Source organism: Mesoplodon bidens (genome assembly GCF_964165515.1).
Source record: "Mesoplodon bidens genome assembly, chromosome: 1".
Classification (NCBI taxonomy): domain Eukaryota; kingdom Metazoa; phylum Chordata; class Mammalia; order Artiodactyla; family Ziphiidae; genus Mesoplodon; species Mesoplodon bidens.
Genome location: NC_138176.1, coordinates 122,365,913 through 122,391,141, shown reverse-complemented (window position 1 = coordinate 122,391,141; position 25,229 = coordinate 122,365,913). Strand labels below are relative to the sequence as shown.

General features: G+C 42.2%; 1 protein-coding gene and 1 long non-coding RNA gene across 2 annotated transcripts; one reads left to right on the top strand and one right to left on the bottom strand.

The window, feature by feature from the left end:
- Positions 1-2,387: 2,387 nt before the first annotated feature.
- On the bottom strand, positions 2,388-24,961 carry ZNF365 (zinc finger protein 365). The gene is made up of 5 exons (XM_081229645.1): positions 24,618-24,961; positions 22,174-22,929; positions 10,141-10,321; positions 3,854-3,891; positions 2,388-3,118 (listed from the first exon to the last, which is right to left on the bottom strand). The coding sequence occupies exons 2-5, from the start codon at positions 22,914-22,916 to the stop codon at positions 2,854-2,856; spliced, it is 1,227 nt and encodes a 408-aa protein (XP_081085771.1). The 5' UTR covers positions 22,917-22,929; positions 24,618-24,961; the 3' UTR covers positions 2,388-2,853.
- On the top strand, positions 4,375-22,245 carry LOC308614866. Its single transcript, XR_014015448.1, has 3 exons — positions 4,375-4,826; positions 12,315-12,426; positions 22,191-22,245. It is a non-coding gene; the product is annotated as an uncharacterized lncRNA (long non-coding RNA).
- Positions 24,962-25,229: the final 268 nt, after the last annotated feature.

The window sequence follows — 25,229 nt, the reverse complement described above, 5'->3', positions numbered from 1 at the left end:
TTTTAATCTGGGAACAGAATATTCCTACTTCCATACAACAGAATGACCCTGAAGAATACCGGAAAACAGTGTCTAAGTAATCTGAACTTTGCATTTAAGAATCTGTAACCTAGTTTGGGAAAAGAGAATGAAAGGTTTGAAATAAAGATTTCTTCCTTACAAAGCAAATAATAAAATTAGATCCATTCTTCAGTTTAAACTTGAACATGTTTTCCCAGAAACTTTGGTGAATTCTTCAAAAAAGCAATTCTAAGGTTGACTGCCTATTAAGACAAAGAAAATATTTAAAAGTAAGACCCAAGTTGGACATGGCACAAGACTCAGGCCAAGGCATGTAAATGGTATATCCCTTAGAATGAGGTTGCTCCCATGTCTCAAAAGCAAATTTATATCTCTAAGGAAGCACAATATACATAATGCATCTCCTTATGTAAGAGTCAGAATTTAGTTAGAACTTAAAAAAAATTTTTTTAATATAATAAATCTTAAAATCATTTCTCTTGTGTAATGTACATAGAGTAGATATGACGTTATGGTGCTTTCTTAAGGTCACTGGGTACCACTGTCAAAGAGAGCTGTCATGCCCTCTAGGCATATTAAGTGAAAATTGAAAATGTAAGTTACATTAAATAAAATGGGGAAAAAATCTGGCTTATATCACCTTTAAAAGCAAACTGTTGTCATTGCACACACACATTATGGGACAAAGAGCATGCACTACACAAACAAATCAATTTTTTAGTATGTAAAAGGCTAAAGTGCAATCATGGTATAAACATCAATAATAAATAACCTTGAAGGAGATTAATTCTCCAAATAAATAATTATTATAATGTTACAGTTTTTACTGTTAGCCTAAACAGTGATATTCACAGCAATGTTTTTTCCCACTTAATAGTTGCCTACACACCACGTGAAAAGCCCACCCCCATGAGCCAAAACTCAAGGTGAAGATTCAAAAATTAACATTTTCACTATGATAGGTTCAAAGCATTTGTATAAGTTACACTTTTCAATTTACTGGCATTTTAAGTAATTGCTTTGTTACCTATTTTTAATGCATTGGTAATCTGATGCTTATTGCAATAACAATAATAATTCTACTAATGTTAATTAGGCTACAGCTTTAATTTTTAAAATAAGAGAATTCAATTTACATGAACATATATAGTTTAAAAACCACCCACCAGGGCTTCCCTGGTGGCGCAGTGATTGAGAGTCCGCCTGCCGATGCAGGGGACATGGGTTCGTGCCCCGGTCCGGGAAGATCCCACATGCCGTGGAGCGGCTGGGCCCGTGAGCCATGGCTGCTGAGCCTGCACGTCCGGAGCCTGTGCTCCGCAATGGGAGAGGCCACAACAGTGAGAGGCCCGTGTACAGCAAAAAAAAAAAAAAAAAAAAAAAAAAAAAAAAAAAAACCACCCACCACAAACACACACTTTTTTCATGAGTATTTAAAAATAAATTATTAATATACTTGACATATATATTTTGTATGTGTTATGTGCTGTACATTTATACAAATAAATGTATATATTTGTGGACATAATTGTTCTTATTTCCAAAAGAATGTCAGCACTTGTAAACTCTGCAGGAGACCTGATGATATTGCTAATTAAAAAAAAAAAGTAACATGGAAATTCATTCTTGAAGAAAATTGTAAAGCAGGAGGTTTGTAACAGATGGTTCTTTATGGAAACCAAGGCCATTTTAGGGAGGCAGGGTGAGGGGAGGACAATCTTAGATTCTGGATCCCACATGCACTGTTTATTTCAGAAATTACTTTAGAAGGCCATATACAACAAATACATCAGATACTTGGTTGAAAGGTAAGAACATGTATTTTAGTCATAAAAGGGCACAGAAGCAGCAGGAGGTGGAAAAAGTTAGGCCAGCAAGGAGAAAGTCATGCCTACAGCTAACAGAGAGGATGCTGACACCCCCCCGGGAAGCAGGTCTTAGGAAAGGGCTGAGTAACATCTGTGGTGTCTCTGGGATGGCTCACAATGCACTAAATGTGCAATCCACTGGCATCCAACCATTCAGACCCTGAACTGGTGATGGGTGCCGATCAAAAGTGTTTTACTATCCTCCCCAACCATAGCAGTAGAAGCAGCTATTAAGATAGAGGCTGGCAGCTTGGTCTTAGGGTGCAGAATACTCAGCCAAAGAAGAGAGCAGAGGTGCATTAAAATAAGAATAAACATGCATCCAGGGAAACAAAAACCTGAATGAAACAAACTAGAAAACAGTCTGTCGAAATGACAACTGAAGCCTGACAGAACGAGTCCTTGAAGCAACCCAAACACTGAAATCTTGATTAATCAGAATACTCAGGGAAACAGCCTTATTTTGGAAGCTCCCAAATTAATTGAGGGTAAGGTTAAAAACAAACAAAAATATGTTTATTTCACTACTATTAACAGAACTTTACATTTCCATTCCTTGCCTCACAATTCACAGAGCAGGGGGCACAGGCTGAGTTTTTTTCCGGTGCCTGACTCTTCTTTGGCCTTGGGCCTGAGAATTAACCACTGCACAGAACTCCAGATGTGGAAACAGCTGGAGACAGGCTAATCGTTTTAGAAGTTGGAGCTTCATTTTACTAAAAGTTTGGAATAAGACTGCTTGCATTTTAAAAAAATTCTTTCTGTAATTTGCCTCTTGCTTCCAAAAGGGACTTGTAAAAAATTCTGGTTCACCGAGATTTCCGTTTGTTAAATTCTGGTTAATCCAGGTGCCTGTATGGACATGAAATGTGTTTTATGATGGCTTGTGTCTAAAAGAACATTACTGACCCCTAGAACAACATTCCCAAAGCCCAGTGGTGGTTGTCCAGAGCCACCCACCCTTTTAGATGATGTTCACAATCGCTGTTGGCTTTTTTTTGGCCATTTTGGGCCTTATGTTGCCTTTCCGGGTAAATCCTAGAGGCTCCCCTTTCTTTGCTGGTCTGCAGAGTTCTCTTGTGGACTCGGCCTGTTCGTGCATGGACTTATTAGCAGGCTGCATGCTGGCTCTGTCATCCTTGGCTTTTTTCAGGTAGCTCCTTCCCTTTGGATGGAAATGGGTCTTGAGATCAGGGTGGTTACACACAGAATGTGGGTGCCCTCGGCTTCTACAAATGGTTGGGGGGGAGGAGGGAGATGAACAGAAAGAAAGATTTCTTTAAATCCTTAAAAGAATAAAAACTACTCATGGAACAATCACTCCTGCATGCTAAGGTGGCAATAATGCTGCCAGTAAAACAAATAATATATATTGATATTTTTCTTCCAAAAATTTCTATGGCCTTCATGAAGTGATCTCATGATACTAAATTCCCAGGGAGATATTACTAGTCTTATTTACCAGTGATAAAAACTGAGGTATAGAAAACTTAAATGACTATCCAGGGTAATACATACAGTGGTCTATGGAGAAGATGGGACCAGAACCCATATCTCTTGACTCTTTAAGTGACTTCTAGGGGATTCAAACAAATCTGTAGTGCAGCTATCATAAAGTATATGATTCACAGTATAAATTTATATATATATATATAAATTAGTATGGACACTACATTAATAGTGCTATAGAGATATTATGACTACACTATAGCACAATAAGAGAAAGTTATATTATACAATATTTTAAAAAGACTCCTGCAGTACTATCATACTGCCATATACTCACAGACTATTAGCAGAGTTAAAAGTCACATCCACATTTTAGAAAGTTAGGTACACAAACAGGTAAATTTTCTCCTGAAACTCTCAAATCCATTTATATTATAGATATCATATAAAGTGCAACAGGAAAACATATTATGCAAACATTATCAAATAGCCTAAGTATAAAAAGATATACCTACAGGCATTTGGATTTCCTATTTGAGGAGATATCTGTAAGCTGAAGGAAAACAAATAAGACAAAACATTACTTCACTTAAAGGTTGGACTCGGTTTTTAAAATCCTCCTTGCTTATATTTTTAAGAAATCGTATTCCCTTTAAAGAAGCCAGTAACTGGTATCGGGATCACTGCCCATGGCACCATCCATCACCACGGAGAACAAGAATATTTCATGATCAGCTCTGCTTACTCAGGAAGCCTCTGTGGCTCCCTGTTCTGAGATTTCCAAGAAGCCAGTATCAGCAGATCTCAAAAATTTCAAAAAGTTAAACAGCCCCTCAAGAGAGCAACACTTGAAGAAACATGTTTTTAAAAACTGGAATGATGTGCCATTATTTCTTGATTGATTCAGGCTGTATTTGCAGCTAATTTACTACAGCTATGTCTGGTCACAGTGTACCAGCTATGGGGAAAATTGGCATAAAATGTTTATTGCCTAAAATACATCATTTCTAAAATGAGAGCATATGAAGACCAGCTCCACAAATGTCCTGAGGCCATCTATCTTTGAGGTTATTTTCCACACTCAATAAAATATCTGCATGCACTTTTGTGGCTGGGCTCAGAATATCATTTGCAGAATAAATGATAATTATCATTTTGTGTTCCACATGTCACCAGACACTTTATAGGCAAGTGTATTTATAGTGTATTCCTAACCTCCCTCATGCAGCCTTTACTGAAAGAAGTGGCGTCACATCCGCAAGCAGACTGACAGAAGAAAAGGACGACAAAGAGAATGTGGAGAAAGGGCCATCCTGGCGCAGCGTGGCCAAGACATGCATCCCTGCTATACTCAAATCACTCGAAAAACCAAGCTCAGCATAACAGGATCTTCCTCCAGGTCTTCTGTGTGAAGCTTGAGCTTTAGTCAGGAGCAAATCAGAAAGCAGCTTTCTTCAGCAGACTTCTGAGGGTCACGTGCCTAAGAAGGTAAGATGGTACTCCTGCCTTCTGCCTTGGGACACAATTGAAAGTCAGCATTATTGCTGACCCTGTCCACGCTGGCTGGGTTTGGCATGAGAGTAGTAAACGTGAACAGAAAAAGGCACATTCCTTGCATGAGGGTCATGAGGTCTTGCAATGTACAAAGGGGGAACAGATGGCTCCGGCAAACACCAGACTGGTAGTTTCCGGGAACCCCAAAGGCATCAGCATTTCTACCCTCTTTCTCCCAGTCCGCCTGCCCCCACTCCCCATCAGCTGGGCTCCTTGAATGGATTTTAGTGTGTATATAAACTCTAAAAACTTACAGGGTTTTTCTTCCTTTAAATACTTGCCCACTTAAAAAAAATTATTATTATTGAGGCATGATGAAATGTTTTCAACTTTACTGTATGTATGTATGCAAGCATATAGTGTAATGATGTATTGCCTATGGGTACATGATTCCCTTTGGAATTTTATGCAAAAGTTGTGTGTGTGTGTGCTTCTCTCACCAGGGAAAAGGCCAACAGTGATCTGCTAGATTATGAGGCTTGGGGTGGAGGTGGGGCCGATATCACAGGCACCAAAGAACTTCATGTGCTCTCCTCCCTGTGAACACAAGAGGCCAGTGTTCCTTCTGGCCTCCACAGCCTCACGCAGATGGAAATGCTCTTCCCACTTAGCCCAACTACCTACCTCCATTTTCTCCTGGTCCAACTACTTTGTCTTCTTTTTATTTAGGGAGAGGAGGGTATGAAGATGGGGATCAAGAGAGTCCTTGGTCAAGGTTTCAGGTTGAAAAAATATAAATAACCTTGCACTGAGAGCCAATTTAAGTACTTCTAAAAGACAAATATGGTGTCTCAGGTTATTATAGGCTTTGAGAAACTGGACACCTAGCCCTCCTCCCAACTTCCCCTCTGTATATACTCAATTTTTCAGGCCAAAACCTTGGACTCATTTTTGACTCCTCACTTTCCCTCACCAGCTACATCTAATCCTTCAGCAAGGCCAACTGGTCTTGTCAATTTTCCTCCAAGAACATATCCAATATCCTTCACCTCTCTCTACTCGTATCTACCCAAGCTGCCATCCCCCCTCACCTGCCACAACAGAAGAGCCTTCTAATTTGTCGCTCATTCTTGCACTCCTCCAGTCAATTCCCCACAGAGCAGCAGAGTGATTTTGCTAAAACACAGATCACCTCCTACTTAAAACCTTCCAATGGCTTCCCCGTGTGCAATGGAACATATGCAAACTCCTTATATGACCAAGAAGCCCCAGCCTGATCTGGATCCTTCCTACCTCTCTGACTTATCACCCACCACTCAAACATGCCAAGCTTGTTCCCTCCTGAGGCAGCTGCATTTCCTATTCCTTTGCCTAGAATATTCCACTTCCAAATTCTCACAGAGCTGCGTCCTTGTTATTCAGGTCACAGTGCAAATGTTGCCTCTTCAGCAAGGCTTTTTTTGAAAGCTTTTTGCTAAAGCTAAAGTGGCCATCTCAAACATATCATCTTACTTTTTTCTTTATAGTAGTTATCACTATACGAAATTATCTTCATTATCTGTTTGCTTATTGTGCGCCCCTCCTCCCTGAGACCAGGGACCTCACCGATCTCATTCACAGCAGTTTCCTCAGCACCCAGTAAGCACTGCATCCCCAGTAAATATGTTAAATGAATTACTGCTAGTCCTAATTTAGCAACCTGCAGGAAATAAATGCAATGCTTAAAATAAGATTATCCAAGCTATTTCATGACCTTCCATTTGAGCAGTTCTGTGAGTGATTTTGGCAGATGAGATATTAGGTCACTTTGTGTCTAATTCGACAGCATGTTTCTGAGCATACAGGCAAATTATCTGAGTAAGCATATTACATTTTTAGAAACCAGCCAGGTGAAAAAGAACATAAATGCTCAAGAGGATTAAGGGAAAGATACATATGCCGAAACATTATTTCAGAAAAGGCACTAAATATGAGGGGGAAGGAAATTCTTCTAGAGCACAAAAGAATCTTAAAGCTAGAAGACATCTTAGAAAGAAGCAATTTAACACATCAATCTAGAAATGTCACTACTCTCTGGAGGTGGTAATGAGAAAAAGAGGGAAGAGGAGAGAGGGAGGGAACTGGGGGTTGGAAAAGTAGGGAGATGACAAGGCCGCACTGTTTCTGTACAGCAGCCTTGCTGGAGGTGGCAAGAGCCAAGCAGGCTCCTGACAGCATTCCCCACTGTTCTGGAGGAGGGAGCGGAGGTGGGGGGAGTCAGTCAGAAAGTTCTGCTCCATCCTGGGGTGCACTGCGGCAAGGAGCTCTCCTGGGCGGGGCTGAGGCTCCAGAAGCCTAGGCTTCTTGGTGCCCTGCACCTTCATTCAGCTGGGCCAAATAGGTTACTAAAGATACAATTCAAAGGTTTTCCTGCTAAAAGAATCCAAGTTCTTCCATGTATCCATAGCCACAGATACCAGAGAGGCCAGACTGAGTAGCTTAATGACATCAAAGACGTGGTGAATGTATTTTATTATGATGAAACAGACTAAGTAAAAAGGTAAAATGGTCTTAGGGTTTGTAGACTGTCTCATAACGTGGTACACTATGGTCCAAAGTAGAGTTTAGAGGACTATACATGAAAACAGGGGAAACCACATCTGCCCATACTTTCAGAAATCAAACATCTCATTCTTGGTCTTCTCAGGGCAATGTGTTCTCCCTCCAAAAGTCAGCTCACCTCACTACAGCCTGATCATGCCCTACTCACAGACAGCTCTCACTTCTAAATTCCCTGCTACAGTCTTAACTGCACTTTATTTGATCTGAATTAGTCAACTCTTCCTTATGTACATCAAATCTGAAGAAGGCAGATGATGTCAGGTTTTGGGACATAACAAAAACAAATATTTATTAATTAAATGTCCTACCATATTTGTATGTATGTATATGTGTGTGTGTGTATGTGTATACACATACTTATGTGTGCGTGTGTGTATATATATGTTATGTGTACACATACACACACACAATTTTATATCTATACATCTGACTAGAAGAGCTGAGATGCTGTTCAACTTTTGATTACGTGATACAGCAGGATGAGAAGTAATGACTGGCCATGTCTTTTAAAAGGTGTTCAGTTTCCAAGCTGGAAAAGTAAAGTCAGCAGAAGAAGTGAGCACGGAAATATAAATAAAGGCGAGAACTAATGGGCTTCCTTTCTTTCTTGTTGCCTTCCATTATTTTCTCTGAGACCTTCTTAGCTCTGGGTTACTAATAATTTATACATTTCTTAGTTCTGGGCTACTAATAAGACTAAATACTGAAAATATCATGGCTACATTTTAATTTTAGAATTCCTAACCACCAAAGTCAGGTGATGATCACAGAATTTAAGAGGCCAAAAGCCCTTATACAGTATCTAGTCCCACTGCTTCATTTTATAGAAGAATGATAGGCCCAGGAAGACAAACTGTCTCATCCAGTCAGAAGCAGGGTGGGAATGATCTAGAAGCCAGGCCCTCTCACCTCACATCTGGGCTCAGTGACCTCATGACACAACCCTCCCCTGAGAGATGGCAAGGTGGAAGAAGGAGGCAGGAAAGGGCTCAGAGTGTCCCTCCAGCCGAGACTGCACTCTTGCATTTCCCAAGGAGGTGACAGGGGAATCGAGGAGGGGAATAAACGTTCCTTCTCAGGAGACCACAGACACCCACCTGGAAAATAATAAATACGTCAGGTAGCGGCAACTGCTTGGATGACAGTTACTGAAACCTCACAAACATGACACATTTACTTCCTTCCAGTCTACTTTGTTCCTGACTGGGAAGTTCTGGCGCTTGCCCAACTGTACGGCTCGAAGGCTGAGGGAACGTTACTACAGCAGGCACTGTGTAAGATTCTTCATTTCTCTCATTCCTCCATGTCTCTGTTCTTTCCTGCTGTCTCTCTCCCTCTGGTCTTCCTTCTTTTATCCACAAGCCTTTCATTTCATTCCTTCTTCGATTATTTAATCATGTATCCTGTAAATCTTGGCTTCCAGACTGTTCAACCTAAACTTTTCAATCAACCAATAGCAACCTTACTAACCTTTTGGTTAGCATAAATGTTTCCTATTTTTCTTTTCCTCATATATATGGTCCATTTGGGGGTTAGTAAAAGAATCATCTTTAAATCTTCTGGGAAGGTGGTAAGCATAAATAAAATTCAATGGATAATGAAAATGTTATAAATAAACCACTTTAGGTTTTCAAAAATCCATTCTTTGGCTTTGTTGTTTATACCACCAAGGAAATTGTATAGAGGGCAAATATGGCCATCCACCTCCGACAGCTACAGCATGGTTATTTGTAAACACCCCACCCTCTGAAGAGACCAGGTAATCTTGATCAAGCCACTTATGAGGGCCTTCCCTGGTGGCGCAATGGTTAAGAATCTGCCTGCCAATGCAGGGGACATGGGTTCAATCCACGTCCAGGAAGATCCCACATGCCGTGGAGCAACTAAGCCCGTGTGCGCCACAACTGCTGAGCCCACGTGCTGCAACTACTGAAGCCCGCGCACCTAGAGCCCATGCTCCGCAACAAGAGAAGCCACCGCAATGAGAAGCCCGTGCACCACAACAAAGAGTAGCCCCCGCTCGCCACAACTAGAGAAAGCCCTCGCGCAGCACCGAAGACCCAACGCAGCCAAAAAAAAAAGCCACTCATGAGAGTCTGGACCTTCATCCATATTCAGGGTTCTCATTTGGGCTCTAAGCGTTTTTTAAGTCCCTGAAACTATATGTAAAATTGTATGCAAAAATGTATTATAGCATATCACCTGTGAATTTTTCTTAGCCTTTTTGAAAATCTACTTAAAGAATGTTTCACCTATAGAGACTACCAAATAGTGTTTTCCTTCCTATTAAAGAAAAAATGTGGTTAAATTTTGCTAACTAAGAAGCATGAAAGTTTTCAGAAGATTCCTTGAAGAGCTCCAAAACAGGATAATAACTTCCAATATACTTGACACCAAGGTAGGGACAGATGATTTCTTTGTATACTTCAAACTGTCATTCTACAATATAAAAATATTTCTACCAACTCAGCTTGGTGTGGAGCTGGAGAGTGAAGAAATGGAGACCATGCATCCAGGATGTTGCTTACTTCCAAGTGTCTTGAACTCACCTGTATCACTTCCACGACACAGGCATGGCCAGGGCAGTGCTTTCAAATGACGTCTAGAAAATTCCTGCAAATCATTCCCCAGTTCCCTTTTCTTCTGTCCTTGACCCCACCTGATATATCACAGCCCTCACACCTGGTGCAGGGCCTGCATGACTCACCACGTGCTCACTGGTGTCCGGGCGGAGGCCAGCGGCCTGCTGGCTGTGATAGTATTCCAACTGCTTTTCCGCCAGTTCTACCCGGTGCAGCAAGTTCTCAATAAAGTCCTGGAGCCGAGCTTTCCCTTGAACCTCCTTCTCAGCGGCTGCTTCCAGGAAATGGTTGAATGTAACCACTTCTCTGCAAGGCAAAAACATCAGAACACAAAATGGAGAAGCGAGACAGGAATTCATTCATTCAATACATATTTACTGAGTGCCTACTATGTGTCAGGTACTGCCCTAGGCAGTATGGCCACAGCATGATAAAGGAGATGAAATTACATTTTAAGTGATACATTTAGAGACTACATTTTAGTAGAAGAAGATAGTCACTATAAAGTATACAAATAAACATATATGTCCTATGGTGGTAAGTGCTAAGGAGAAACAGGGCAAGGGGACAGTGAATGATGGAGGGAGGGAAGGAGTAAGTGAAACTATAGAAAGTAAAGTCAGGACAACCTTTTGGATGGGGCAGCATTTGAACAGACACCAGGAAGCAAGGAACAGCCATGCAGATAGCTGGGAAGAGCAAGCCAGGTCCTCGGTGGGAATGTGCAGAATGGTCTGAGGTACAGCCTGCAAGGACAGAGCAGAGTGGGGAGAGGAGGACAGCCGGAGCAGGGAGCCAGGCGGGGCCTCAGAGGTCAGTGTGCCAGATTTTATTATGAGATGGGAAACCACTGGCCACTTTGGAGAAAAGTTCTGACTTACATTTTAAAAGTCTGGCTATTGGGGAAGAAAAGACTACAGGGAAGGAAGTATGGAAGCAAGAGGCCACACTGAGCACCAAAGCATATAAAATGAGTCACCATGTCCAATAGTATATTTTTGAGCTAAGAATGAAACAGTCCAAGAACTGCCATCTTGAGGTAGATCCAAGGTCTGTTGGGGAAGCTACTTTAGCTGCATAGGAGAAGCAATGTTCAGGTTGCCCTTCCCTAAAAAGTTGAGCAAAATACCGTTACCTACATAATTCATTGTGATTCAGAAATCCAGAAGAATTTTAGTAACTATATTACTATTTTATATCTTTTTATTTCTAATGCAAGTATGAAAATAATACTTTACTGAATTATAACTAAATAAGTTCTTTATAAAAAATTCAAACACATTAAAATATAATGAAGAAAATATCACCTGAAACCCCATTATTCTAAGACCACCACTGTTTACATTTTGGTAACCATCCTCACAAACATCTCTACAAATACACACACACACACACAAATCAGTACTACCAATAGGAATACAGTATCACAAATCTCTCATTTGATTTGCCTCACTTAATAAGAAATCATGAAGATCTTTTTGGCCATCCCCTTTGTATGTTTTGTCACACTCACTGGAGCTAATGATTTCCATAATTTCACTACCTGTTGGATATAGTATTTCCTTTATGTGTCTTTGAACTCTCAACCTTCAAACAGTGGTCCCTCATGTTTCTGGCTATGTTCTACTCACACAGAACCAAGATTCTAAGGACTCTGATCATTGTCCCCCTAAACTTCATTCATTTTAGATTAAAAAATCGAAATCTAAATGTTTTTTTAAATCTAACCTCATGCAGTTGTTCTAGAGAGTTCATTAAATTCATTGCCTTCTCTGAATCTTCTCAACCTCCACTTGATCTTTATTTTCTGCTAAGCTCCATAATTTGTTGAGAGTAGAACTTCAGGGATGTTCAGCTCAGGAAGTCATAGTTTCAAAGAAGGTCTTTGCAAAACAGTTGGTGGTGGCTTCCAGATCCTTTATTCTGTACAACTAGTCAGGGAGCCACTTTTACAATTAGTCATGACTTTCCTCTCATAAATATATTACATCACACTTGGCCATACTGAAACTTTTCTGACACTTCCTACAGAGTCAAACGTCTCTGTAAAATGTTATGTTATATATTTATAAAAGTATATATTTATAAAAACAGAAAAGAGACTGGTTCTAACAATGATTCACTCCAAAAATTGCTCATCATACCAGTCCCCTTTTTTCTAGTTTCCTATCCAGATCAAACATAAACCCAGAGCCCATAATAATTCCATTATCTTTCAGGAGCTAAGAAGTAGTCACATATAGGAAATAAGAGTCCTTTTGGAAAGTTCTCTTTCATCAAGTTTCAAGTTTATTTCCAGATGTTTCCGTATGAGCCCTGAATAGAAGATGTGCACTTTCCAAGCTGTTCAAGCCACGGACACAAGCCAGTTTTCAAGCTCTGCCGTCATTTGGCTCTGACCTGCCTCCTAGGTAAGTCACAAACCCCAACCAGCAGCAAAACAGTGGAGGGTCCATCCAGGTGCCACATCCAGCCCTGTCATGGTTCTTAGTTAACAACTGAGAACCTTTGGATGGAATATCTTCACACAGCTCAAAAGCACCACCAAAAACAAAGCCCAGGAAATGGCTGCTGCTTCCTCTTTCCAATATCAAGGCTTCAATTCATTTGGAGCCAAGTGATGTTTAGTGGTGATGTTTGGTGATGTTTAGGATAACTGACTCATAAACCAGTCTCCAAATTGGTACTTACAGGGGAAACAACCAAAAACCCACAACCCTTTCGCCCACCAAAACCAAAAACATAGCAAAAAGAGCCAGTGTATTTTTTCAATTCATTTTGGTTTATAATATTTACTATATTTATCTCATTACAGAAATATTTCATGTTTATTATGGGAAATACAAAAAGTGACCTATGGAAGATCTAACTGAGCAGGGACTGAATCAGCTTTTTGTTCTTTGCTGTAAGCCCATCTCTCAGCACAATACATGACACATAATATTCAATAAATATTTGTTGTAGTCAATGTTTAAAAAGGACAGGGAAGAAACAAAAAATGACCCATAATCCTACCACCCAGAGGTAACTACTGTGAACATTCTGGTGTATTTTTTCCAGTCTTTTTTTTTCTCTGTGCATATTTACTATTCTTGAGCTCTCAGGCTGTACAGTTTAGAATATAAGACAGCAATATTTGACAGCTTAATCCCATAGAATTAACATCTCAAAAGCAAGAAAACAAATCTGAATGCAATACAGCTTATGATTGTGGCTGCACTTTTAAATCATGTGATGTTTTATTACTGGTTCCATATAAAAGTTTTTAAAACATTAATGCCACTAGTTGATTGTGGAGTGTGTTATGTTGTAAAAATGAAGCGTCTTTTTCTAACCTCCCTCATTCAATTATCTTGGCCCCTAAAGCTAAGGAGTTAATACCCTTTTTTCCAAACAACCTGGCACCAATGCTAACCTAATTTCAGTTTATGGATGTTTCATATCACCTAAGGAAAAAAAAAAAAAGACAGTTAAAACAGTGATGATTTAACTTTAAAAGAGAAGTTACACGAGACAAGGGCTGGAGGAGTTCATACTGAGATTGTGTTTGGGTATCTGTATTAGGTAAAAACAGGAACAGAAACTAGTGATTAACTGTGGAATAGCACATGTACACAACTTCAAATCCCCCTTTCACATCCTGTTCAGTCTGGATTAACAATATCCAGAAACAACTCTTATTTTCCCAAGGAATCTTGTGAATTTCCTGAATGAAAAAGAAAGAGATTTAACTACTTTGCATTTGTACTTTCTTTAATAATTATACTCCAAACAGTAAAATATCCATTCAAAGTGCAAGACAGACCAATGGATTTCAATGGAGGGGAGAAGGAAATGTTTGTTCACTGATGTGGTTTCAGATTCCACATTGCAGTTAACCTTTGAGAAACTACCAATTGTCAAGCTCTGGCATAACATCAAAGCAGAATATCCACTATTCTCTCAAAAGGCTATTAACATAGCCTCTCCATTTTCCTACTACATATCTGTGTGAGACTGGATTTCCTTCATCTACTTCAACCAAAACAACAAATTTGCAACACATTAAAGGCAGAACTAAGGTTCAGCTGCCTCCTATTAAGCCAGGCATTAAAAGTATTTGCAAAACTTTGAAAACAATACCACTCTTTTCACTAAATTGTTTTTGGGAAAATTGTTATTTTTCACAAAAATATGTTATGTTAACAAGTAATGGATTTAATATCATTATTTTTATATGCATTAGTGTCTTTTTTACTTTCTAAATTTTAATTTTTAATACAGTAAATATTGATAGGTAAAGCCCACACAGAGAAAAGCTTCTTGGGGTCCTCAGATTTTTTTAAGAGTGTAAGGGGAAGTGAAGCCAAAAAGTTTGAGAACTGCTGCCATGCCATGTACAGGGTGATCCTAAACCTCAGAACTCTGGTAAGGGTGGACGACGTGGGCTAGAACTCTAGTACGATGCAGCCACAATCCATACATTTATTTACTCCATTATTCAGGAACTCAACAAACATCTACTGAATGCTGCAAGGTACTGGGCTTAGTGCGAGGGCATTCATGAACCGGTGGCTGTCCTCATGAAGCTTACTGTCTAACCAGGGGTCAGCCAACTTTTTCTGTAAAGGGCCAGGGAGTAAATATTTTAGGCTCTGCAGTCCGTACAGTCTCCATTACAACTACTCAAGTCTGCCTAGCACAAAAGAGCCACAGAGGCTGTGTAACAATAAAACTTAATTTATGGACACTGAAATTTGAATTTCATATAATTTTCATATATCATGAATTATTATTTCTCTTTTGAATTTTTTTCAAGCATTTAAAAATATAAAAACAATTCTTAGCACGGGGCTCCACAAAAACAGGTGGCAGGCTGGATCTGGCTGTCTTACACAGACCCCTCACATAGTGGGGTCTTTCTTTTAAAAGAAACAAATACTGAAATAAATACAAAATTACAAAGCTGGGCTGAATGTGACTAAAAAAAAGAATAACACATGCTATCAGACAGCAGAGTAAAAGACCTGTGTGGTTTTATTTTAAGTTCTCAACCCTAACTCAGAATACAGTGTAAAGCTGGAAGGCCAGATGAGAAGATAAGGGCAAACCTGAAATTTAATCCAGGTGTGGGTGCAGACCAGCTCTGGGGAAATTCACTAACTGATTCTAGGCTGCTTCCAGGCCTATCTTTGATTTCTTATTTATTTTTTTAAAAAGGTTAAAAATGACTGAAGTCGAGGTTTTAAGCTTCAGTGGAAAATATGCTTATTTAAAGCAATATCTGATACTAAAGGAAAAGATACCAGAATACCACTATAGTATAAGAAACTGGCCTGAAGTTCGTTATCATGCTGAATGATTTGCAGACCTAGAAATCTTTCAGTATCCTGAGATTCACAGGCATTCAGAAACAAACACAGTAGAAAGAAGCACTGAGTGAAAAAGCCCCTTCAGTACAATCAAAGTTTTATTGAGAAAAAAATACCTGTTCACTCATGCACTCATTTATTTACAGGATGGTTATAAGGTCTAAAACATAGATAATACTCTATTTTTTACAGATTGAACCCCTTCAATTCCTTCTTCTGAGGTGGGCTAAAGATGGGTTAATTTCAAAAAAAAAATCAAAGATATACTGTCACGTGAACAACACACTCTAGAAGCAGGTGTAGAGATAGAGGGAAATGCATGTTAATGCACCGTGGTGTTCATTGTGATTTTACGTTGGCATTGAACTATGCATTGTTTTTGTTTGTTTGTTTGTTTTAAATATTTATTTATTTATTTTGGCTGCGAAGGGTTTTAGTTGCGGCACGCTGGATCTTCATTGCGGCATGTGGGATCTTTGGTTGCGTCATGTGGACTTCTTAGTTGCGGCATGCAGACTCCCAGTTGCGGCATGCAGGATCTAGTTCCCCGACCAGGGATGGAACCCGGGCCCCCTGCATTGGGAGCACGGAGTCCTACCCACTGGACCACCAGGGAAGTCCCAAACTATGCATTGTTAATGAGGGACGACACACTGATCATATCACTCACTGTAATCTACTATCCACAAACCATTTATCATGTCTATCTCCCTACGTTTCCACCTTTCATGGCCATCCTTTAGCCTTACAATCCCCTTGGGTCTCATCACTGCACATCACCTCCTTTCTGCTCCAGCATCAGTGAACTCCACTCAGCCTACAAGCCAGATGCTTTCTTCTGCAGATGCTGTTCCCTCCACCAGGGTCCCTTCCCAAGCCCCCACTCTAATGACCCCTCTAACCTGAGGGCTCCACTCGCCTAGGTGTGGGCTGGGTGACCTGCTGTATTCTCCCACAGACCGTGCAGCCTATCACAGCACACACTGCAGGGACTCGTCGTGCCATGACACACTCAAAATCAGTGAGTTCAGGGCCCTGGCCTGCTCCTACCCTGTGATTCCCACAGCTCCGAATGTCGAGCCCAGCACACAGCAGAGACTCCACAAATTTCTGCTGAATGCGTGAGATGTCTAACTACATCTCTAGTCAAAAATCTTTAGCTGACTAAAAGATACGTAGGTTTCCTTGTCTCTTTTTCCAGACAAGTATTGGGGCATAAAACCAGTAAGTAACCTACAACACAGGTACCTGCTGCAGAAATGGAGGTGGGATCTAAAACTGATGCCTCTCTCCTGTTCTTAAACAACACTTGAACAGCTTCTTATCCCAAGGGCAAAGTTCTACCAAGTTATTTAAATTTCATTTTGCATTACTGATTTATGAACCTCTTCAGAGGTATATGAAACAGTAAAAATACCCCTGGCTAAAAATAGCCTAGCTACTGATCACAGAACATCTCAGACAGACTATAAGGTCAGCCACGAGGCAAATCATAAAGCTAGAGCCAAGCACCTCCGAGCACTGGAAGCCAGACTGCACACTCAGAGCTCGGGGTCAGCTCCTGTATCCCTGGTGGGGCCCACGGGGTGGAATCCGCACCTGCCGCATGTCGGGAGCCATGTCACATTTCTACTCTCATCAGCCCTTTGCCTCATCTCTCTTTTTTGACTTCCTGGAACACAGCAAAAAGTGTAATATATGGTTCTAATTAAGAACTTAAAAAATAACTCTAAGGAGAAAGTCAAATTATTCTTATAAATAGATCAAAACCACATTCTAAGCCCCTCAGTCCAGACAGAGAGGGTAGTTGGGGGAGGGAGGGACAGACATGAGAGAGACAAATAGAAATTTTTTGGGGGGGTCTCCAAATTTTACCAGATGCCATCTCTAAGAGGGAATATTTGACATCCAGTTTTTCCTACATAGGTTTGTAAGTCTGCATGGAACACAGCCTGGATAGAGAGGCCCCATTTACATAAATGCAGTAAAATGTGGAACAAACAGACACCTCCCTGTCCCACTGAACTCTACATCTGACATGATTTTTCTCGGCCTGCTTCCTAGCTATGGATCAGTCTGGAGACCACGCTGTCCACGCACTGCTTTAGCTGATCAAAACTGGGAAAGACGTAATTAAGTGGCAAGAGGGTTTAGTTGTGCAAAGCAAGTTACCAAGTCAAACTTGTCCTTCAAAGGACAGCATTCTACAGCCAGCTTTGGATAGAAACCTAAATGGACATTCCTGGTTCAAGCCACCCCTCGATGTCTCTTTTAACATATCCCTAATGATGTTTAATGTCTAATTTATCTGCTGGTCTACTCCTGTCATGAAAGCGGGAACTGGACTCATTTGGTTTTCACTGTATGACCAGAACCTAGAACAGTACCTGGCACTCAGCAAGCACTCAATAAAGATTTGTCTTCTGGCTGACATCAGGCTGGGAACAAGTCAAATGATGAAGGAAGAAGGGAAAGATTCTATCTGTCATAGCTCTCAAGGGAGCAGGATGGAAATTAGAGATGGAATTACAAAGAGGTCCCTCACTGCCATCAAAGGCTGGCAGTGGCACATACTCTACCCTGACTGGGAACAGACATCCATAGGGTCAAGTTAAAAGCCCTTGTTGGAAGTTACAAGTCCTGGGTTGGTGTTCCAGAAGCTTAATATCACCACTGTACTGATGACACCACCATTTCCCCATTTCCCAACACCTTTGATGCCACCTGACATTTTCTTTAATCTCATCAGAAAAATAAATGATGTCACCATGGCATCCCTCTCAACACAGCAGAGAAGCAAGCATTCCAAAATGGGCCAGATTTGGTATTACCTAAGTCTTGATACTCTGGGCAAATATCGTATTTTCAAAAGTCTGGCTGAAGCATAGTGAATTAATAGAAAAAGCACTCAGCAGAGATGGGGAACTTGGGTTCCTGTTTCAGCTTTGCTACTAAATTTTTGTCCTTGTCATTCTACTGTTCTGGGCTTTATTTTCCAAATCTGTAAAATGAAGGTGGGTACCTTCCAGAACTAAAATTACACAGTCCCCTCAGGGTTCGTTTATAACAGTCACTTCTCTGATGTCCTTCAATGTCACTGTCCTTCAGCTACCAATGCAAATCCCACCAGAAACATAAAGACACCTCTCTGTGGAGGTACAATGAGACTCAGGACAAAAGTACAAAACACTGCCAATTCAAACAGTCTCCTCTGTTACAGAGCATATATATGACTTCTGTAATCCGAGTTGATTCAGCCTATAGATGGTCTCAAGGCAGAATCAGCCCTCAAGTCTTTTTTTTTTTTTCAGTATGAAAGAAAGAATTTTAAAGTTATGGGGAAAATCCATAAGCAAGAGAGCCTCGTGTGAATGTCAAATACTAGGTGTGTGCTTTTTTTTAAACCAAATCTACTATCTGTGTCTTAAAGGGTCCCCAGAGTTTAAGTCAATTTCAAATGGGACTGTAGCAACCTACTTATTCTCACAAATGGGCCTTGAGAGCTCGTTTGGAGGGGTTTAACAGGAGAGCACAACTCCTGGTACGTTTGTTGGCCAAGCAGGTCTTCCATATATGAAAGGTCATCTCTTTGGTGGAAGGCTTAGCACTGTGAGGCAGTGGTGGAAGGAAGGAGCGTGGCCCAGCCAGGCAGATGTAGTCAAATGACCCTGGTCTCAGTAGTGTGACAGATGGGCAGCTGGCTTGCTCTGCTCCCCATTTTGGGGTGGGGGGTTTAGACACTGTAGCCACTGAGGCTGTTGGCCACAGTTGCTCTCTCAGACCAAGAGCTCCACTGTCCTTCCTGGAAAGAAGACTCTTTCAGTTCTATCTTATGTACAGAAAGAGTGATTATTTGAGGCTTGAATACAGAAATTAATGGCACAGGCCAAATGAAGGCTTAACAAAATGAAGACTTTGTTTATTTTATGTTTAAAAGTTTAAGGCAGTTTCACTGAATTTTCATTTAAGGTGTTTTTTTAAATGTCATTGCTTTCTTTCCCCTGGTAGTTCAAAAATGTCAGACTAAAAATCAACTCATAATTTACCCGCAGGTATACACCTAAAAACATGAATGAAGATATATGTACAAGGACGTTAACTGAGACATTATTTTTTTTTTTTTTTTTTTTTTTTTTTTTTTTTTTTCTTTTTGCGGTATGTGGGCCTCTCACTGCTGTGGCCTCTCCCATTGCGGAGCACAGGCTCCGGACGCGCAGGCTCAGCGGCCATGGCTCACGGGCCCAGCCGCTCCGCGGCATGTGGGATCCTCCCAGACCGGGGCACGAACCCGTATCCCCTGCATCGGCAGGCGGACTCTCAACCACTGCGCCACCAGGGAGGCCCTGAGACATTATTTTTAACATCAGGAAAAATGGAACAAAACCATGTATTCATCAATAACAAACTGATTAGAATAGTCTGTGTCATGATTCCACTTGGGAAAACACAGTAACTCTGTATGTGCATAAAAAGTACGTATGATTGTATGGACACAGGAAGGGTCTAGAAGGACAGTCACTGAACTAAACAGTGGCTGTCTCCAGAGGATGGGGTGGGGATGTTTGGTGAGGAGGGAGGACTTTTAACACATACAATTTTACCCTGTTAAATTTTTTTTTTTACCAGTATATTTAGTTTTTTAATTGGTCCTCAGGTAACAGCACTGGATTAACCATATATAACATTATCACTATGGATTCATGCATGGCCCACTTTTACTAAAGTTAGTTAACCAGTTATTTTTAATAATAAAGCACCCTTGGGGCTTCCCTGGTGGCGCAGTGGTTGAGAGTCCACCTGCCGATGCAGGGGACACGGGTTCGTGCCCCGGTCTGGGAAGATCCTATGTGCCATGGAGCAGCTGGGCCCGTAAGCCATGGCCGCTGAGCCTGCACGTCCGGAGCCTGTGCTCCGCAACGGGAGAGGCCACAGCAGTGAGAGGCCCATGTACCGCAAAAAAAAAAATATAAAAAAAAAAATAATAATAATAAAGCACCCTTGAACACACCACCCAAAATAAAAGGTAGATCCTTGACGGTAACCTACATCTAACCATATGCTCCTCCCTACCGTCACACTGTTCTCCCATACTCCAGGCAGCCACCACCCCAAATCCCATGTCCCTTATTACCTGTGTACTTAATAAATAAAACATGACAAACAAGTAAATGCACACAATTAATTTGGTTGCCTTTTAAATTCAGTGCTCCTCAATCAAACAGAAATATCACTAATTTAATTCTAGGCTTTTCTCTGCACATAGAGCAACCCCATGTGCCATTTTTTCAGTGGTGCAGTGTTAGTCATCCTGGGTGCTATAGCAGGTCAAGGCACTAGCTTCCCACCAGGAAACATCAAGAACCAAGAGAGAAACATTTTTCGATGGAGATCATCTCCCTAGGAGCAAAGTGTCAATAAATCAATGGCTGATTCAAATCTGTCCTCACTGCATGATTTTAAAATTATCTACTTGAGCAGAGCAGGCTTTCCCTCTAGGTAGGCAGTAAGCATTTAGTAATAGCAAGTGATGATCTCTTTAATATATAGAGTTTCTCAGCCTCTTACCAAGTAGAGAAGCTTTAATTTACTACATTTTAAGAGACAATGCAAAATAGAAGAGTGCCACAGGGCAAAGAAAGCATGAAATTAAGACAATCTGTATAATAGAACTCAACTTATTTGAAAACCTGCCTTTTAGGCTGTTTCAGTCAATCAATTTTTTACGTCCTTTGGTTCTGTGAATTCTGAGCCTCCATTTAAAATTAAATCCAACAGGGGCTTCCCTGGTGGCTCAGTGGTTGAGAGTCCGCCTGCCGATGCAGGGGACACGGGTTCATGCCCCGGTCCAGGAGGATCCCACATGCCGCGGAGCGGCTGGGCCCGTGGGCCGTGGCCGCTGGGCCGTGAGAGGCCCGCGTACCGCAAAAAAAAAAAAAAAAAAAAAAAAAAAAAAAAAAAATTAAATCCAATATTAAGCATTTGGGAAATAACACTGCATTGTTACATATACTTTTCTAGTTTGGGTTGAATCCATCCTCATTGATAAGGAAATGCTTTTCCAAGTGTGATAATTTTTAAAGTAATAGCTTCTCTGATCACCTATAACTTGTAAAAACCCGTGTCAACTCTTTGCAAGCAGGCATGACTTAGTCTAGTATTTTACAAAAAGAAAATTCTCAAACTTAAATCAGAAGAGTATGGAAATCTCAGAAGCTTCCTCTGGGTCTCCTAATGTCTGCTTCTTCAAAATAAAAATTATAATTAACAGATTCTCTGCTATCGACATGTAATTAATATGGACAAGTAATCCAAAATGGCAAAGAAGCCAAAATTATTTATATTTAGAGTATACTTGAATAAGACAGCCTCTCATGTTCTTGATTTTATTGCCTGGAGACCGTCAGTGAGACGGAAAGGGTCCCCTAGCACTCCCTTTCTGCCTTCCCGCTCAGCTCCCTCCCACCCCACCTCCCCACCCCACCCACGACCGCGGCCAGGAAAGTGTCCCATGAACAGACTGCACTACTCCTCTCTCTAAAAACATTATTTGTAGTGGTTTACAGTTTCCAAGGTGAGAAGGAATTCGATATTTCGACTTTCATGTTGCTGAGCTGGAGACCACAGTGGAGAGGGTAAATAGTATTAAAAGCCTTATGCCTCCTACATTCAACTATATCAATGGGAGATGTAGCCAAGGTACCTGCAAGTAATTAAAACCAAACCTTGCTTAACATTCGAGTGTAACTTGTGAGGGGGTGGGAAGGGCCTAAAGCAACGGGGTTAGCATCCTGTTTCAACGCCACTTACTCTTCTTTCCTGAGAAGCTCCTCTTCGGATTCCGTCAGGCGTTGCCTCAGCGCTGCGATCATCTCCACGGCCACATCCACCTGTCTATTCAGGGCCCGCTCTCGTCTCTGCACTTCCTGCTTCTTCTGAGTCAGCTGCACAAAAGCTGCCCGAACTTCCAACAGTTCAGCCGTTTTCTGGGCCAGCTCTTTGGTGAGTTTATCGATTCTCTTCTCAATGGTCCTGTCCACGGCCTCGACCATCCGATTGAATTTTTCTCTGACATGTGCCTCGAAAGCTGCTTTGGTGTCTGAGGTGGGAAGGCCAGGACTGGACCTCGGGCCATCCAGCGAGTCTGCACGTAGGTCTACCGTAGTGTAGGTCTGCAGATAGGACACAGGCCTCTCTGCCACCACCTCGAATGGCTTCCTGTCCTTGCAGTGTTCATGTGAAATGCTACACAAGTTAACATAGCTCGGTTTCTGCTTCACTATGTTGCCACAGCTCTGCAATTTTCCCTGTTTCAGGGGTTCTGAGGAACTGACTAGGTCTGTGTCTTTGAGGGACGGGAAGAGGCTGCATTTTGTCAACAGGGTTCTTTCCTGGTAGCTGTGACTGAATTCCAGATGGGCCCTCAATGAGGACAGGCTTCTAAATCTGGTATGGTCCCCACACCTCGGGCAGCGGAATGGCAGGCACACAGCGACATTCTCAAAGGACTCCTGCCAGGGGTATCTGCTTTCCTCAAAAGCCTTCTGTTGCATTACTCTCAAAGTCCTGGGCAAGGGAGAATAAAACAGGTAATTGGCACGTCTGTTTAAAAAATGCTACTGAAATGATTGTCGCTGACCATGTCCATGAGGACAGAGGCTTTTAAATTCCAAATGACTTTTGCATTTAATATCTTATTACTAAAATTAAAAACCTACAATCCATGGACCAAATCCAGCCACATTCCACTCATTTGCATATTGTCTGCTGCTGCTTTTGCACTAAACGATAGAGGTGAAGTAGTTGAGACAGGCTCTACAGCAGGCTAAGTCAAAACTACTTACTACTTGGCCTTTATAGACAAGGTTTGCCAACCCCTGCTTAGGATAAAAAAGGTGGGTAACATTCCCTTTCCACAGATGAGAAGACTGGAGCAAGGAGGTAAAGTAAGTAATCCAAGGTCAAATGGACAGTGTCAGATTCCGATGTGGAATTCAAGTTTCCTGCCCTCCTGAATTTAGTACAGTAACTGCAAAAAAGTGTCCTATTTTACTGATGACACTGATAAGCATGAATACAAAAAAATGAGAAAAACTCACATGAATTGCCAAAACAGGTCCTAAGACAGCAAGCTCAGCAATCTTTCCTCAAGTATAGGAAAGGTTATCACTCAAACTAGGTGCAGTGGCATTAAGCACACAATCAGCTGAAAAATTTTCAACCTGAGATTTTTGCCCTTAATTTTGTTTTTAAATTATTGCCATGATGGTTTAAATCAAAGTGTTATCATAATAATGATGCCCTCCCCCATACTCCAGATTTACTGAAATCTGGAAACCCAATATGTCAAATACTATTGGACGTTAAGTGGGGCCACGGACAAGATTTTATTAAAACAGAGTGTTCTGGATGGCTTTGTTTTGTCTCTGTTTTAACAAGACAACCTCTAGGATGGCCGAAGTTTGAACCAGGTGGGTATCAGCATAACTCTTTTAATAACGGGAAGTTCTTATTTCCTTGCAGACATTTATTATCTTAGCCCTAGCAACAGATGACTGCTAGGAACCCGATTCCACAAGCAGCGCATATCTATTCCCTCCAGGAAGGGTTTCTTCTTAAATGTGACAAGCGGTGGGCCCCAAACAGAGGTCTAGACTGAGAAGTGTTGTTCCTAGGCCCCTCAACCTCTTCAGAAGTAGAGGCGCCAACGGTCCCCACACAGCTAGGCAAAGCTTCCAGGTTAATAAGCCTCTGGCCCCCAAAGAGGGGACCCTCTTCCTGTGCTACACCGGGCTGTTGGACCACGGGTTTTCTGGAGATAGGATGCCAACCCTGGCCGGAAACTCAGGCCGGAGGTGAAGAAGGGGAACTCGGGATTCTAGGGAGCAAGGGGAAGGGGTGGAATTCCTGCATGGGGAAATGGGTAATCACGCACTCCGGGAGTACGCAAGGTTTCAATGGCCCAGAGGAAGCTCCAGTTCACAGGGTGGGCGGACAAGCCCTAATTTCCTCTGCCTAAGCAGGGCAGGCTGGAAATGACTGTGCCTCGGGGGTCCCGGCTCTCCCCGCCCCTGCCCCGCAGCGTGCCAGCCCGTCAGTGCCAGAGTGGATACATGCGCACACGAGTTCCCGCAGGCGGGGGCCGAGAAGCCCAACTCCCCGCCGTGGTGCGGGGACGGGACCTACTGCCTAGCCCGGACGGCCCCCTCTGCCGAACCCCCTGGGCCGGGCCGCGGGCGCAGATGCCCACTTACCCGACTTGTTGCTGCACCTGCAGCTGCTGCTGCCGCTGCCGCCGCGACGTTTCTACTGCTGCGGGTGCGAAGCGGTTTTCAGCAGAGCCGTAAATCAGGCTGAGCTGGTCCGCTCCCACCCCCCGCGCACCCCCGCTCCGGGACGAGCGGCGTCCAGGGCGGAGCGTGGCGCGGGCCAGCGGGGGCGGCGTGCGCGGTCGCCGGGGTCCCGCGCGCTGAGAGAGCTTATGCCCTGGGGGTCCCGGACTGCCGTGGTCTCGCAGGGGACACCCCTGCTCTGCTCAGCATCCGAGAGCACCGTCTGCCCTCCCCCAGCCATGGAGCGGGCTCGGGCTCAGGATTCCACTGACATCACCGGGAGCGGTGCTGGGATCGCTCCCCTGGAGAGGAAGGAGGAAAGCGTGCCAGCCTCGGAGGCGCTGCGCTTTCCGCAGGCCCTGGCAGGGTTTTTTCGCACTTTACAGTTATTGGGGAGCGGGAGAGTGTGCATCAGGATGAAGCACGGCTGGGCATCTTATTTGAAAATCTGCCAGCAGGAAGATCCGGGTGTATATGTTAGGACCTCTTCATCCTAACATCCCCAAATAACTAACCTAGAGAGTCTACCCTAAC

Bases quoted from the DNA above. Each gene is read 5' to 3' on its own strand.
- ZNF365 (XM_081229645.1), bottom strand. From the start codon at position 22,916: ATGCAACAGAAGGCTTTTGAGGAAAGCAGATACCCCTGGCAGGAGTCC. The intron at 10,322-22,173 runs GTAAGTGGCGTT...TTTGCCTTGCAG, and splicing joins GAGCTTCTCAGGAAAGAAGA to AGAAGTGGTTACATTCAACC. The intron at 3,892-10,140 runs GTGAGTCATGCA...GTTTTCCTTCAG, and splicing joins CGGACACCAGTGAGCACGTG to CTTACAGATATCTCCTCAAA.